This window comes from Ambystoma mexicanum, chromosome 6p (assembly GCF_040938575.1).
Source record: "Ambystoma mexicanum isolate Mex_15411 chromosome 6p, UKY_AmexF1_1, whole genome shotgun sequence".
Taxonomy (NCBI): domain Eukaryota; kingdom Metazoa; phylum Chordata; class Amphibia; order Caudata; family Ambystomatidae; genus Ambystoma; species Ambystoma mexicanum.
In genome coordinates, this window is record NC_090935.1 from 915,087,704 (window position 1) to 915,104,916 (window position 17,213).

At 46.1% G+C, this 17,213-nt stretch overlaps 1 protein-coding gene across 2 annotated transcripts in view; it reads left to right on the plus strand.

The window, feature by feature from the left end:
• Nucleotides 1-17,213, plus strand: part of COMMD10 (COMM domain containing 10) — a 1,364,001-nt gene that overhangs the window by 345,920 nt on the left and 1,000,868 nt on the right. For both annotated transcript variants that reach the window (XM_069625537.1, XM_069625538.1), the window contains exon 5: nucleotides 14,167-14,277. In XM_069625537.1, coding sequence (XP_069481638.1) covers nucleotides 14,167-14,277 — 111 coding nt within the window. The remainder of the gene's footprint in view (nucleotides 1-14,166; nucleotides 14,278-17,213) is intronic.

Consider the following 17,213-nt stretch of genomic DNA (forward strand, 5'->3'; position numbering starts at 1 on the left):
ATTTATGTACCAAGCCATCGCTTTCATTGACCTACCCTGTGTGTCTTTACCCATGGTTGGCCTGCCATATTTCGTCATGAGTGGCACCTCATTATCCACCGCTGCCACCGGCGGTGCTGCCCCCGGTGGTGTGGCACCTGCCCCTATGATTGGTCCTACCGGTACACCTTGGGGTGTCGGTAAAATTGGTGCTCCTTGCGGCACCGGGACTACTGGTGCCCCTTGTGGTGCCCAGACCGGGGCTGGGGCTTCCCTGGGCTCAGCTGGTGCCCCCTGCGGCGCAGGCAAGGACCGGGGCCTCTCTGGGTTCTGCCCCTGCCCCTCCTTCCCCACTCTGCCTTTCTTTGCTCACCACTCCTTTCCATTTAACCCAAGCCTTTAGGTGATCCCTTTCTTCGTCATCACTGCTTGATTCGTCTGATGAACTCCCCTGCCACTCTTCCCTGCTTTTCTTCCCCCGTCTGCTCTTCTTGTTATTAGTTCTGGGCGACCTACCCGAAATCGTGACGCAATTTTTTAACATTTTTACTATTTTATTCCCCACATTATTATTCACAGTACCTTTCTTTTTATCTTTTTTCTTTCTCTTGGTCGGGCCTCCGTCCGTTCCTCTGCTCTCTTCGACTCCGCTCTTCCTCTTTTCTGTCCTTGCGGTACCTCGTCTTCTCCTTCGCTGCTGCTGGGCTCTATGAACAGCAGAGGTGACGTTGCCTTCGCTCTTTCCTCTTTCTGCATTACTTCTAGCACCCATTGTGCTCCATACTCCTTCTCCGCCTTTCTCGCCCATTCTGAGAATTCTCGGGCCCTCTTCGCTCTTCCTTCCGCCATCCTTCTCGTCTGAATTCTGTCGGTCGCGCTTCTGTTTGACTAGTGCGAACGTATCCTTTGTTCGTTCCCCGCTGATATTTCTAGTTCGCTCCTGCTCCAGCACTGTTGCGACCACCGAGATAGTATAACTTCTAGAGAGGTAGAAAATGCGTGAGCCCGCAAGAGCAAATGTTTTTCCTTCCCCTTCTCCAGGTACCAAGAGCCTACCCGAGAGTGGTGAGCTCTTACCTGGTTTGTGCCGCCTCTCCTTTTCCAGGCTTACTTATACCCCCCGGCCTTTTGTTCCTTCCTGGGGGCGGCCGGGTTACCCCCCCTGACCCCTTGCTGTTACAATTCGCACCTACCCAGGTGCTGTTTCCTGCCCTTCCTGGGCTTTTGTTTCCTGTGGCGCCATTCGGACGCCTCTCCCTACGCTTTCGTGCCGTTTTCCCCCACCCCGCGCCTAAACTCCCAGACCCTCCATCGTCCCGCATTTCATGCGGCCCGGGGCCTAGGTCACAAGAGGGTTAGGCTGGCAGAGCACAATATTGCAAGGAAACTACATGAGCAGTGAGCCTGGCGAAGGAGTAAGGGGATTACCAGTTCGAATGGGAGAATGGCGCGATGGAAAGATCCAGCAATGCTGTAGGGGGTCCGCGCAGCCCACACAGGCCTAGACAATGCCAGACAGGGTAGACCCAGGGGCCTTAGGAGAAGGCCTTTGTACGGGGGCTGACTACCGCCTGTGGCTCCCTGATAAGGCACAAGAGTGCTGCCCCGACCTATCGAGAGGCAGGAGGCGGGACAAAGAGCACCAGTGGTGCTGAATGTGGCAGCCATCATAGGGAGGCCTCGACAAGGCCGTAGCAGCAGGATCCAGCAAAGGGCAGATTTATTTTCTTACCACAAATGAAATGCCATACAGGGCACAGTGGAGGCACTGAGGTGCATAGAGCCAGTTTCTTGCACAACACTGCTTCACTCTATGAAATTTAATACATTTTCTTTTCGTTTTCTCCACACAACGCTAATTGCTCAAAAGACACAGCAAAATCGGAGGATACTTCAGGAGAGATGAGAGATGTGAAGGCTCCAGGCATCAGGAGAGGCTGGCAGGGAAAAGAGACCTGCAGTTCCGAGAGTCACGGAAGGAAGGCTTCTCGGTTTCTTTTCTCTTCCTCATGGACTCAGTGCTCTAGTATTCCAATGGAACAAAGCTTCGAAGGAAGCTGTTATGTTTTGACCAACGTTATTGTTGCTGGTAACTGTTAAACTAATAGAAAAGGGCTCAAATCATCTCTTCCCCATTTAACCACTTGCTGCTATCTTTGGAAAATCACTTTTCCACACACCCCTTTTCCCCCTCCCCGCCCCGTGTGTCACTTCTCTTCTCTGACCTGCGCGTCAGAACAACTAACTCTTTGTTGCCAGCATCTGTTTGTGGAGGCCCTTTAGTTGTGTGCACTTGTATGCCCTCAGGTTTTGGAACCGCAGCCTTTTGTGCTCTAATGTAATGCTAAGGTAGCAGGTGGCCAGGCACTCTTGCTGTTTAGTGTGGAAAAGGTGAATTGGGGGAATCAGAAATACATATAAAACTGACCAAAGGGGAAGAACGCAATACTGCAACCTGTAATATGGAAAAGAATGCAGGAGATGGGTTGCACCGCTCATTGTGCTCCCCTGAGTTATTTTGATGGTCTTGGGGCAGGGGGTTGGGCAGGAGGGATACATGGGCGTTGTAGCTTTTAGGTCAAGTCGAGTGCTCTGTGCATAAAATCCATTATTGTGCCTCTACCTGGAGCCTGTGTAGGAGCGAACAACACTGTCCTTTTTAAGTGTAACAAACATTTGCAATAATCACAAAGCAATAAGGCAGATGAATAACATGGCAGCTTTAAACACATGACAGATTGCCTACCTTAACTGCAGTGATTAAAACCCCTTTAGAGGGCATTTTTTGGTTTTAAGAAAACTGTGTTGTGTAAGGCAGCCACCTGCAAACTCGTATACAGTAACATCATTGTTATGGTGGCTTAAAACAATTCATGGAACAACACGTGCTACCTGAAATGTGAGAGTAGAATTGGCCCTTTCAGCTACGCCACACATGCCACAGTGATACCCTGCATGTGGCATGTGTGGCATAGCTGGAACGGGCAATAAAAAGCGAACAATTTGCTTAGGAGGAGTTTTTTCAGGTTTTCTTAAACTAACTAGAACATTGATGGTGTTTGCTAAGCATACCCCAAAGCTCCAACTGCATGGATCAGGGTGTACCAAAATGATGGTCCCTAATGGGGATGGCACATCTATGTGGTGGTCTGCATCCTTGAAGACTGTCTGTCTTGGGTTGAGACAGTGCCATATAAAATGGAGACCATTTTCTGGAGCATACAGCATGCATGTTAGATACTGTTGCATTTCCACAGAGCATTGCTCAAGCCCTCTGAACTGCCAGGGAACTTCTAGGGAACTTCCAGGGATGCCGGTTGGGCAACACTGTGGCATGTGTGACTTAGATGAGATAGCTTATCCTATGCTCAGCTTTCAGAGAGACAGTTGATTTTCAAGCTTTTTTAAACCCACCATAACTTTGCAAAGGTCCGAGGCTTGGACTGGGCAGTTCCCCTTCAGTCAGGGCTGCCTCTCTTCAGAGCTTCTGCAGGACTTGCCAAGCCTCTGCCTTCACCTTGATTGCTGGCAAAAAGTGCCCAGGACTAATGACAGTCCCTTTTATTTCTCTTTTTATTTCATACAAGGTACCAGAGAGCTTAGCTGAGGCAGTGCACAACATGGGCAGCGATCTGGAGTTCGTTTATTTTGCCCCAGTGGATAGGCAATGAATGGAAACAGCGTCCTCGTCATCAGAGCTGCAATTCACTTGAAGTCAATGTCATTGAATGATGTCGCGTTTTTTGCTGTTGTAAATGTAAGATACAGACCTTTTCAGGTTAATATTGGACAAAAATAAGCCAGTCTCCTAGTTAGGGAGCAGCCTCTCCCACAATGGGCTCCTGCATTTCTTTCTTGCCAGGCTCAGGGTTGGACCTAGAGCAGATGGTAGTGGGGGTACCTTTTTTGGTGCCCCTTTCATTAGTCCTGCTCTAGAGCTTTGGATGGCGAGCGTTCTGTCCCTTTCGCAATGGAGTCTCGAGGGCACAAACAGGCCTAGGACAGGCCTACTTGTGGCCAAAGGGGACCGCCAAAGACTGTATTCCTCCTCTGATACCGTCCCCTCAGTTGTCTTCAAGATTTGGTGGGCAAAGTAGTTTTTATGCAACCACTTGCCTGCGGAGAGGGTGACGGGTCATTCTGTAAAATGTGAATCCCGGCTGGGACACACCAGAGGCAGCCATTTGGTGAAATGGCCAATCTGGTCATTGTCATTTTTAAAAATTGTCTGTTTTTACTTTCTTCACATGTTGAGGTGTTTACAGTAGAAATATGGGTAATGCATTACAGTGAGAACACTTTAAGGGTACAGTTAAACTGTGAACATCAAACTTTATGTGCATAAAACACCTTCATATTTTACATTTGCATTTTGCATAATAAATTTGTTTTTAAATGTGCAAAGTTGTCTGTGTCTTTACTTTGCATAAGCATTAGAAAATGCTGGCATTGCTGATATTCTCATGCAATGAGGCCCGTATTTACCTCTAAATTGTAGGTGGGGATTCGGAAAAGATGCACATAAATTCCATCAACCACGGTTGCATGCGAGGTAGGTCCATCGCCAGGTCCGAAGATGCATCTGAAACCCACGTTTGCAGTTGCCTTTGTTTTCATAAAGAAGTATGACAAAATCAATTCCCTAGAATAAGCAGTAAAAAAAAATCCTGTAATCTGTGCGACGCAGATTATTAATGTGGTTCCGTAGCAAATCTCTCCGGGATATTACGTTTTGTGGCCACTGTGTCTGAATTCTGAGAAGAGGCAAAGATGTGTGCGATTGTGTGCAAATCGTTTCCTTAGTTTTCTGCTCCTTTCGCTATGGATTGCGCACGCTGTCGCACTGGCTCATTATTTTGGTGCTTGTTCATTCATCAATATTAGCAGCGGAAATAAGATTGGGGCTATAATTGCTCTGCAGAAGGTGTAATGCGCATCTATTTGTTTGGGAGATGCAAATGTGTCGGGATCTGTAATTGTCTTATCTATAATCCAATGAACAATTGGAAAGGTGTCACTGTTTAATAGCGCGTGCCGCTTGCCATAGATCAGACGCATGCGCGCCCGATTGTTTTCACACACAGCATCTTCCGGAGACTGAAACGACAAACAAGGATGTGTTGCAGCCCTGTACGTTTGGAGGTCAGTGTTTATACACGGAGCTTATTGTATTGCCCGGGTCCGGTTCCTGACAGGTAATTTGAACACAAATTGAAACGTTGGAATGAGACTGTGTATCTTGTAAACTACTGGACCCCACGTCCTCCCTCATCCATCCCACAGTCCATCACTTTTTTTAATGGTCTGCTGTGCCTTTGCAAGCAGATGCAACCTATGCAGATCAGTCTGACGCTAGCCCTGACTGCGCAGCGTGGTCCCTACTGCGTGGCGTAGCCCTTACTGCGCGGCGTGGCCCCCCCTACCGCTTGGCCCTCATCCCATCGCCGTGAGGTGACGAGCAACCTTAGATGCGTGGCTGCCTTTTTGGATTTGTCTGTGTTATTTCTTGCATTTTTGTGGAACACTGGCTGATGGGTCAACACCTCAATACTTTTTATATACCGGGTTACAATTATGATCCAAAAGTTGTGATGGGAATGATTATCACTATGGTTTGTAGGCTTTGTGGGGGATAACCCATTGAACTATTTATCATTTTAGTCCCAATGCTCAATATTGTCATTGTGTCATTGCCTAAGGATAAGCCCCCACACAGTGTGAGGCAGAGTACACCAACGTACTAAATTCTACATATTGCCTTCATCAGACTTCTTTCAAATCAGTCAACGGTTCAGTCAAACAACAGCAACAACACATGGTCTTTTATTTACTTGTAAACTATTTCTTCAAGTGGATAGTGTCTGAAGTCTTTGAAATAAACTCATTGTATTGTATTTGCCTTATCAACATATATGGACTCAAGCAGAGGCGGGCCTTATGAACGTACCCAGCGTAGGACCACCCAACACCCATGAGACTCAAGGCAGGCGTTCTTCTCCCAAGCCTTGGCCATCTTCTGCAGCATGTTATCTACCATGCACAGCGGCTTTAGTGCCGATGCCCGGTTCCTTCAGTGTGGCCCTTCCACAGCAGCAGGGTGCTACCCAGGAGAATGCTGCTAGGAGACACACCCTGGGATTTAATTCTCAAAGGAAAGCTTGTTGGACAGAGCATTGTTCTTTGCCAGCTCACATCTTCTTCCCATCTTCCTCTCCTCCCCTTCTTTAGGAAGGGTACTTTATTGTTGTTTCTGTTTTAGGAAAGGACAATCCCGCTATGACTAATTGCAGAGCCAATTCTAACTATATTCTGAGACTGTCCATAGCCATCACATAGCATTGCCCCTCCAGCACACACACAGGCCAACTAGCGTCATCGGAATGTTGACTTTGGATCCACTTTTGATGGCACAAGAGATATGGGTGCCATTTTTAAAGTCACCACGCTAACGTAGCTCTTGTATTTTTTTTCATTCTTCACTACTGCAGCTTGTATCCCGTGCTTTCACTTTTTAAACTTGTTCTTTTTAGCATTAAAGTTTCTGCACCATTTTACTAAAAAGTACAGCACGTCACATGGATTAATAATTGCTATGATGAAGTCTCTACTGGTAAACAAACGTCCAGCTTCCTATGTTAAGTGAACCCTCTCTCTAGGACCCAACGACATGGCCACAATACCCCTTCTTAGACACATCTCGTGTTCCCTTTATCCTCATGGCTATTGTCACACATCCCCAACCACAGAGCCCAAACAAAAACTCTCAACTCCTTACACAAATCCTTAGCAATGTTCCTGGGAGACATGTCCCACCAACAATAATCCTTATTTAAGCGTTTCCTCTACATCAAAATGGAAGTCTCTTGTTCACACCCATCACACCAATGGTGTCATTCATTCCAAAGCATGTTGTTATAAAACTTAAATCCGGAAAACTGCAGAACGCAAAGAGAGTCGGTAGGCTACTGATGAGATCACACCATGTGGCTACTCTTATCTTTTTTTTCTGTAGCTGACTAATCTTCATCCTGGCCCACCTGTATGTCACTAAATGGTTCACCGGGGCCCACTCAATGTGTACATCGGCTTTCATAGAGTTTGAAATTGGGGGGAGCTGGGAGCTATTTAGGTCCTGGTTGTTTTCTAGAAGAGCCTGGTTAGCCTGACACCAACAGATACCTGAAGCTACTTTCAGCTCGACCGATTGCTTTTCGCCATCTGTTTCTTACTTACTCTATTAGGCCCTCCAACCATACTAACTGAGCCCCCAGGATGGTTTCTGCCCCTGGGTGCCGGTTGTGTGCCGTCTATCTAGAGTCAGGGGACAGAAAGAGGCTGACCCTATTTCTCAACTAAGTTTAAAAGGAACAATGAGACGCAGTTGTGTCCATGCTCCTAGTTCTAGCAGGAACCACACTCCTTTAATTTTCCTACTCTGACCAACTCAAGGTTTTAAAAACATTTATAAAAATGTGGACCATGATAGTACACATGTTTTTAACATGGGGTATCCTATTACTGCTAGGAAATCCCTTAGTGGTGTTGGACGGCCTGTTTCAGTGGCTGTCAGTGTGGCTACTTTTTTCAGGACCTTAGATGCTTCTTTTCATATAGAGCATTGGCTCATCTGCTTCTGGGTTTTGTTTGGGTGCCCTATGTTTGTGTTAACTTATTTAGACAAGAGCTAGTTCTGCCCTTATTGCCTCTGCAACCTGTAGGGAGGGGGAGGGGAAGAGGGTGACAAGATGTGTGTGGTTACTAATGACATCCATCACCATATATATACTAGTGGTGCGGGGCCCTCACCTCCCACACCCAATTGCCACAGCACCTGTCTATCTGCACTTGCACTTACACCCTCCGCCCTGTTGGCTCGCACTTACACCACTAGTGACTCCAGAGCGTGTAACACTCAACATTCCTAACACTTCATCTGTGGCTCACCCATGAGCTCAGACTCTACATCACTGACCCCCTGCCTTCTTATTTGCTGCACTTGCACGTTCTGAATACTCACAAGGCATACTAGGTACGTCCTGTTTTCCTCTTCCCCCACTACTCTTATATATTGTGCTTTTAATGTACTTTAATGTGTTTCCCACTCCTGCTCCCCTCCTTGCCCTGTGGGCACTTTGAAACCGTATTTTCTTACTCTATAAGTGCCTAACAAGCAAACAATAAAATAAAATGAATCAAAATAGACAACTGTGCTTACCCAGTGTGCCTGCGGAGTCGGTACCCAATCCAGGAGCAGGGTGGCCTCTGTGTTCAAGGAGCTTTAGAGCCCTGGACATAATCAGAAAAGTATTCTGCCAGGCTTAGTGCTTGCGGGGGCTCATATATTGCTAATTTCTTTTCAATAGTGGTCTGTAAGAGGATTCAATTCAGCACTACAGCCAAGTCAACGCCTAGTCTAGAATACTGAATGAAAACCCTTATTGATATATCTTTATGTCCAGTTCATGCGTTCTGGATGACTACCCCTATATAACACCCCTCTCTTGGAATCCTCCTGACCCCACTGAGCCAAGAAGTAGTTCTGTTTTGCAAGTTAAAAGGTTTAATTGATAATTTAAACAATATATATATATATATATATCACGCTTTATAATAAATTAATAATTGAATAGCACACTTAATCTGATATGATAAAGATTAACAACGGAGAATCTGGCACTAGCACACTTCTTGATAATCACTAAGGAGTTGACATGAAATGGATAAGATAGCAACAATACTTTTATGGTTTCAAATGGATGCAATGTGGAATGAAATGCAATACAGAAAATAACTTGATAGGATTTCAGCAAAAACAATGTAATCACTTTCTTGTACAATTCACCCCCCCCCTTTTATGCAATGCAAGGAAATGGAAGGAAGGCACACAGTTCTCAGAAATGCAATCATATGTAATTCAGTTCACCCAGCAACTTAGACTACAGAAGTTGAAAACACAGGCAAAATGCTTTTATGTGTGCTGGCAATAAAGTGAAAAATATGCTAAAATGCTTTTAATTCCCTCTAGGAGGTTCAGGGTGAGTGAAATCAAGTTAATATTAGTCCAGGCTCACTTTAGCAAGGATCTAGGGTGTAACTAGCAGGTTAAACGAATTTTTGGCAAATGAAATGCAAGCAGCAGCAGATTTTTACACGTGAAGAAATTTGCAAATCGCGGCAAATTCGCGAGTGCGTTTTCCGCGATTGCGGCAAAACTATAGGGGGTAGGAATGTGGTTCTAGGTTCACAGAAAAGCCACGATTCTCAGCTTTCAGGGGAAAGTTACTGCAAGTCTCTAGCACAAACGGTCACGGAGATATGAGCGATTGAATAGAGGTCGTTTTTCAGATTTGAAATTTTAAAGTTCAAAAAGACAAGTGCAGCTTGCAACTAGAAAATGACAGTGACAGCTTTACAAATGACAGGTGACCGTTAGGAGACAGTTCTACTTAGATTAAAATAGATTGAATTATATTATTTTAACTAAGAGATTGGTTCTGCACAGTTTTCTAGGTACTCACACTATATTCTTGAGAGAAATGGGCCTCGCCACGGATCTGGTCAGGTTTTAGACTAGACTCTGGTCTCTGCACTTCACAGTGATCTGGGTCAGCTCTCTCTGGTTCTGCTAACAGGTCAGCTCTACTCTGCTGGTCTGGTCTGGGTCTCTGAAGGTTGATAGATTGAAGTCTCTATGTTAGCTCTCTGGAGGTTGATGGATTTGAAGTATGGATTTTCCCGGCAGAGCTTCCAGCTGTAAATGGATTTGAAAGTCCCTATCTGTCCTGTCTGTCTGCTTTTATGTGTTTTTTTAATGGGTGTGTGTGAGCAGCATCACTAGCCAGCCCCTCTCCACTTATCATTGGCCAAGCTTTCATTTCTCCCCTGATTGGGGAAGCTAAATTGTGTCAGAGTGATGTCATTTTACAGCCTGCAGAAAGTCCACTCCTCCTGTCAACTTGCACACAAATCTAGATTTGAACCAAATACATATTTGCAGAGGTACATATTGTTTTAAAATCATATGCACCCATCGTGCATTACAGGAGGTATACCCTGTCCAAACTCTGCTCTTCCTGGAAGCTTGCATTCAGAAATGGCAATATTTTGCACTTTTTAACTGGTTTGCAATACCGGACATTACCCCAAATTTACACACATGTGCGCAAGGAGTATGGACATTAGTTGATGAAGTGTCAGATTTTTCACATGCACACATTTTGAGTAATATCCTCTTTTCCGCTAAAACCCCCCTGAACATGCCACCGGTTCTAAAAACCTCTTAAAATGTGGGTAGAAAAATCACAAGAATTATGGTATCATTTATAAAAATTTTCACATGTCCGCTCTATGAGTTATTCATCTTTTTAGAGTTATGTTCTGGCCCCAAAGGGGTGTGGTTTTCCTCCAGCACAAGGTTGAATTTCTGGTTTTTCCAGTTCTGCCAAGCCAGCTTGCTCTCACAGGCAGTGCCCCTCCCCTTTGCTTCAGGAGGAAGCTACATTTACGACGTCTGCAATAAACCATCTGCCTGGGTCAGGACAGGGCTTTGTTCAGAGCTCCTGTATTCTGTGGGGGCTCCCCTTAATTCAATTATCAGAGAGATGGCATATCCTTAGTGTGGCCAGCAAAAGGCAGATAGGCCTGGGAACACAGCTGTGACTCAAGTTTCACTCCTGATGGGGGTAGTTGCCAGGCAGAATTCAGTTCCTTAAGCCAGGTTTCAGATAAAATGTCACTTTTTGTTACCCAGTCTACGTCAAGACAATGTTTACATATGCAGTTAGAATGCTGATTCTAAGTTTAAAACTATGACATTTAAACAATTGCAGCCTATATGACACTCAAAAGTAGGTCACTCATTTCTTTTAAACATTTAGATTTTTTAGTGTCTTTCAGTCCAAATTTACTTAAACTGCTGAAATCCACAGCTCAGCCAGTCTTGTTATAAACCTTCAAGTCACTTCAGAATATAACTTTAGATTGTATCCACCTCTCAGTAAGTCTTTATTTGACATGTTTTGGGTTCATTTATTCAGTTTTCTACAAAAAGTAAAATCTGGTGGTTTTAAAACGCCGGCTTTTGGATAGTGGTGAGTACTGGTACTGCACCCCTTTTTGGGATTTAAGAAAATTAATTCCCAACAGTTATGGGTTTGCTTTTGGCAATCAGCATTGCCATTCCCAATGGTTTCAGACTACTGTGTGGGTAGTCCAATGGTGGTTTTAGGCAGTGTCCTTCTGTGCCCACAACATCGGCAAAAATGAGTGGCAGCCTATTCTTCATGCATTTCCCTGTGCATTTTCTGGGAAGCTCTGGCCATCATGATGTTTTCCATGTCAGTACTGCACAGTTTTGAGGTAGGGCTCGGATGCATGGGTAAATACATCCCACAGGTCTATGCCGCACAATCACGTTGTGCCCACAAAGCATGGTGACGCAGATAAGCAGCGTGGCCATCCGTAAACTGTGTGCCATGCACTGCTTGTCTTTCTTACCTTCTGCGAATTCAGGATCTGTATTCCTGTAAATGCGGGTCTTCGCCATGCGGCTGCTAATCAGCTATATGCTGGTGGATGTCATTAGCAACCACACACATCTTGTCACCGCTCCCCTCCTCCCCTCCTGTCTCCCTACAGGCTGCAGAGGAAATCAGGACAGAACTAGCTGTTGTCTAAATAAATGAACACAAACATAGGACACCCAAACAAAGCCCAGTAGCAGATGAGCCAATGCTCTATATGAAAAGGAGCATCTAAGGTCCTGAAGAAGTGGCAACACTGGCATTAGCCACTGAAACCGGTCGGCAGACACCACTAAGGGATTTCCTTGCAGTAATAGGATACACCATGTTAAAAACGTATCCTATCATGGTCCACATTTTTATAAATATTTTTAAAACCTTGACTTCATCAAAGCAGGAAATAAAGGAATTGTGGTTCCTGCTAGAACCAGGAGCATGGACGCATCTCTGTGTCTCATTGTTCCTTTTAAATTTAGTTGAGAAATAGGGTTATCCTCTTTCTGTCCCCTGACCGTAGATAGGCAGCACATTGCCGGCACCCAGCAGCTGAAACCACCCCGAGGGCTCTGGCTCAGTTAGTATGGTTGGAGGGCCTGATAGAGTAAGAAACATGACGAAAAGCAATCAGTCGACTTAATCTGTGCATGTTATATGTGAAAATATGGTTGGGATTATGCACAGGGTGCCAAAACTCGCTCCGTGTGCCCCCATGTGTGTGTTGCTACTTTCAGCTCCCTGGGCCAACAAACAACTTTGGTACAATCTATAACAAGATATTAGAACACATTCATAGGATATTTAAGGAGACATATAATGGAAAAGTTATACGTTTGCTTTGTATGTGGAGATTAGATTTCCAGAACCCTATGTAGCAGCTTCTTGTTCCCCAGTGTTAGTTCCTGGTCAATCAGTGGTTAATGCTGGATACCCAGGAGCAGTTTTGAGGTCCTGCTTGTCCAATCTCAATCTCGATCCCTATTTAGCAGAGAATGCAAAGGTTTTTTGGGCCCCCCCCGACCTTGGTTTGAGAGATAGTCTCCAAGATTCCCTTACCAAGATAGTGATATTTGCTGAAGTGGGGTAAGGTGCCTGCCACTGTAAGGCTCATCACCACTCACTCCTTCATCAGACCGTTTACAGCCTCCTGTCGACATGCTTTTTTTTTGGAAATCTGAGAGACTGAGTGCAGAAGGATACAGGAGCAAACTGACGTGAGTGACATGCCAGCCCCTTACTACTTTGAGAGATAGTCTTTTAGCCCCAAGTTGTTCCCCCTTTCTGATGCATAGCATAACCGGTGATACAGTTCAGCCGGCTAGGCACCTGGTACTGATCTCTGTGTGCAACCTGCAGTCACAGGCTCAAATCGCAGCATGGACAACTCCGCCCTTCATCCTTCCGAGGTCAATAAAATGAGTACCATTGAGTTGTTTTATAATAGCTATTATCAACTATTGGTGCCTAAATCAGCTGAAGTATTTACCAATGTTAAGTTGTTCTGGTCTTTGCTTCACTTTTAGACAATGGGCTTGATCACGAGTTTGGCGGTATCCCGCCTGGGATACTGCCCAGCTATATTAGTGTTAACGCCCACCGGTACGATGGTGTTACCACCGGATCACAGGGGTGGACGCTGTTAATCCCCATTCCCCATTGGGTTCACTGCACCCAATGGGGGAATTTTCGGTGCAATTAACGTGCAGTATCCCGCCGCCAGTAACAGCAGCGAAAATTGGCATTTTTTGGGCAAATTTACCTCTAGCTCAGAGCTGGGGGTGAATAAGCCAGACTCGTGATAGGGCCAGCCCTTACATGTGGCCATAATAGCATTACTGCCGCATTTAAGGGCTAACGGCCAGCTCCTGCTGAGGCCCACTGGTGTGTAGAAGGTAGGGTGAGGCAGGCCATTGTTTTAGTCTTCACTGGAGCCGAGATTACTCGCCTATAGAATATTTATAGAACGGGAATATTACTATTCCATGGTACAAAAGCCCCTCGCCAACTACAGCGCTCTTATCTGCAGGGGTGCGTGGGCGCATAAAATAATGTTTTTATTCATCGAGGCTTACCTCGGGGATATTGGCTGGTATGTCGTGTTTGTTGGAGGTCTCTACGCTTGCGAGCCGTTTTTGTCCTCTGGGGAGTTGCTGCGCCTTATTGAGATGCCAGGCGACTAGTCACACCTGTTTCTGGTGAGAGTTGTTTCGGAAGAGGTATAAGCCTTTCTGCTGTCTGTTGGGACAGATGCGAGCTGCGCGTTCATACAGATCAAGGCAGAGGCGTTTGCGATTCTGTTTTGGGGGCATGGCTGCCTTGCCGCCATCCATACAGCAAGTGGCCTCAAGTTGTCCTGTGCATGTGGTAACTAAGTCTGTTCCTGGCCTATGTAAGGATCATCTGTCGCGCATGTTCTAAGCGTGCAGCTGTGGGCACTATAGCCATTTGTGCTGACACGCTGTATGCCGCACAGCCGCCTGCACTTGCGCAGGTTTCCTGCGTGAGGCCCAGTATCTGCCGGGGAGCGTGTGGCAGGTGTAGGGTGGCGGCCTGCTCATTGCAGCACACACCATCCCCGCCTAACTGAGCCCCGGCTTTCATGCAGGAGCCGAGGAATGACTGTCGCGTGCCTGCGCTGCCGCGTGTTGATCTACTCTTTCTTTTTTAGCTGGAGACAACTGGATGGCAGCTGAACTTGCAGATGGCCCAGTCGACCCAAGCCAAAATGGCATCACCCCGAGCTGTCCTCGAGCTTGGAGTCAGCAGTGAAGATTCAAAGGTAGGGTGCCGGCACCACCCGTGTGTAAACTTAATGTCAAATGTTATTAAAAATGTTTTGCACTAAAAAATAATCTTGACACCTGGGGCTGATGGGTCTAAACCACCCTCCCATGTACGTTAATATCGTCCCAAGGTCCATGTTAATAAGAAGCCCCAAACTTGCGAATTCTGGGAGGAATGAGGCATATTTCAGCCATTCCCTTTGACTCCAATGGGAAGAACATTGTGCGTCTGGTAGCATACTGTCTGGTAGCATACGCTGCTATTGTGGCGTCCTGTGTTCCTCCCATTACTATGTTAATGTTTTAATTTCCAGAAGGTCACGGTGAGCGTTGACTTTAATGGTGGTCATTTCAGGAGGCAATTGGTAAAATCCAAAAGAGCACAACACATCTTTAATGAAATTATCAAGTAAAAAACAAAGTGGCGCAACAGATATTTACAGGGAATTTGCACTAGCTGGTTTAAATCCGTTTTCTTTCCTGAAAGACGCTCATGGCCGTTCCCAAAGACTTGATCATGTATATCACGGGCATTCATTTATAATGTGGGGCATTGTGCTAATGTGCCATCATTATTACGCATTAATGCTGAAGTGCCGGACCCTACGTCATGCATCTACTAAACTGAAGGCATCAGTCGAGTGGAGTGAGGACATGGGGAATGACAGGGCTGGCTTTAGGCCCGGGTGGCCTGGGCGACTGCCCGGAGTGGCACATTAGCCCCAATCCAAGCCAGCTCGGGGGTGGGGGCGAGTCTTTCAAGGGCTCCCCCGAGCTAGCTTGGTGTGTGAAGGCGCAACAGGCGCCCTGTTATAATAAAACGCGACCGCTCTCGTGCTGGCGCCGGGCGTTCCAGCACGAGAGCGAGGTGCTTTTTATTACAATAGAGCGGTGATGCCAAATCAGCATGGGGCAGCCTTTTAAAGGCTACAACATGCTGCTTTAGTATCGACGCCGCATTGAAGTGATGAAGTCCCCGCTCCACCATGTGAGCGAGCAGATCATCACTTCATTGAATACATCGCCGCTGCCAGCAGCTCTCTATGTAGTAGACAGAGCAACGGCACGGAGAAACACAATGTGGCACCCCGCCCCCTATAGGGCGCTGTCAGGAAGGGCGCAACCCGAAACAAGGCTGGCCCTGGGGCATTACCCCCAACACACACCTGAGGCGGTGGACAGGTGGTTAACAGTCTGGGTCAATTCTCAAAGCCCGCAGGATATGCTGCGTGAAAGAGCACGCCAGCAAGGATTTGCGTGCACTAAGAGTAACTGCCAGCTGGCGCAGGTTCCCATAGCCAGCCCACCATGCACAAGTGTCTGCTACATGACCGCACATGCAATTTTTAAAAACATTTTTCACCTCCGTTACTGATTATAGAAATGCTCATTCAAAACATGAGCGTTTCTAGTTGGGGCAGAGAAATGTGGCCAGGTATATGCCCGAAAAAGCCAATGGCAGCATTGCCCTTTCCCCCTGGAATCAGAAAGGCGGGAGGCAGGGTGTGCGGGAATGCTGCAGACCATTGTGCAATGCACCCTGTTGTGCTTTTGGATTACCTTCGATCTATGACAGCCACTCCCACTGCATGCATTCTAGGGGGAGGGGGTTGGGGCTGATTATGATTATCCTAAGGGGATCTGGCCACGGAAATCATGATGCACTGGCAGACTCGCTTGTGCACCCGCAGGCTGCAGTTGTTTGGCTATTTGCATGTGCGCAGGAGGCCACTGTGCAGAACATGTGTACACTTTGCGCATCCTTTAAAGATTGAAAAGGGATGGATTTGTCATTTAAAAATAAAATAATCATATTGAGCACCAGTGCCGGGCAACCCCAGAATAGAAAAAAGGTCTGAACATAGGCATAGGGTGAAGATATTAGGGCGAGCGAGGGAAAGCAATTAACCCTAAATGGATCAGGGAATTTAGTAGTATTATAGGAGGTGGCTGATATAATTTACGATGCACTTTGGCATCAGACGTGTTACTGAGTATTTATAAAATGGTAAGTTGCACACTTGAAGCAAAGTTAAAAATAGTACCCTGGTGTTTCCAAAAAAATGTTAAGATGGCGGCATTGTGTTTGGAGCTGGGCGACATGTTTTGATGAACATTGAAAAGTTACTATGTGTGGGGTTTCATAGACAAGAAAGTAATATTGCAGTACCGAGTGTTCTTGCTTTTATCAAAAGTAAGAGATGGAGTCATGCCCGTTTTACAGCATAGACAAAATTCATCAGAACCATTGTTTAATACACATTAAACAATGTCTATCCCTCTTTATAGGGTCTCACTATTCACTAGCCCAGTCACCAGTCCAATCTCGTTTCATCTTCACTGCTGGATTAACTGCACGGGTCTTTTTCCGGCAATAGGCACTTATATGCCCCAATAATTACACGGGCTGCTACCACACGCCTATATCCCTAGTCATTTCAGGAAATGTTTTTCGCACGTTCCGCACACACAAATCACGGGCTTTGTTTTGAGAGAGACAGATCCCCCCATCACATGGCACGCACCCCATCACCCTGGCTCGCCATATGTCCACCCAGTACCACATAGCATACACACAAGCCACGGAAATTCTGTCACGCACTCCAAACAGCGGTATCAGCGTGACTATACAGATGAATTTCTTCACTGTATTGAGACGAGCTTTTCTTTCTCGTCTTCTTTTTACAGACCTGGTTCCATGGAATGCCACTAATAGGCACATCCATTTCCTGTTGAACGCATTAGATCCAGGATTTTCAGGTCGATTCTCTTCAGTGTATTGAATACACCACAGTTTCCACCATGATGTTATGAGGGACTTTTAAGTACAGCCATACCGCCAAACTCACACTTGATGGTAAGCTTTACTTGAATACACACGTTTGTGTATTTTCTAGGCTTCATTTAGCCACTAAAAACCAAAAGAACAAAT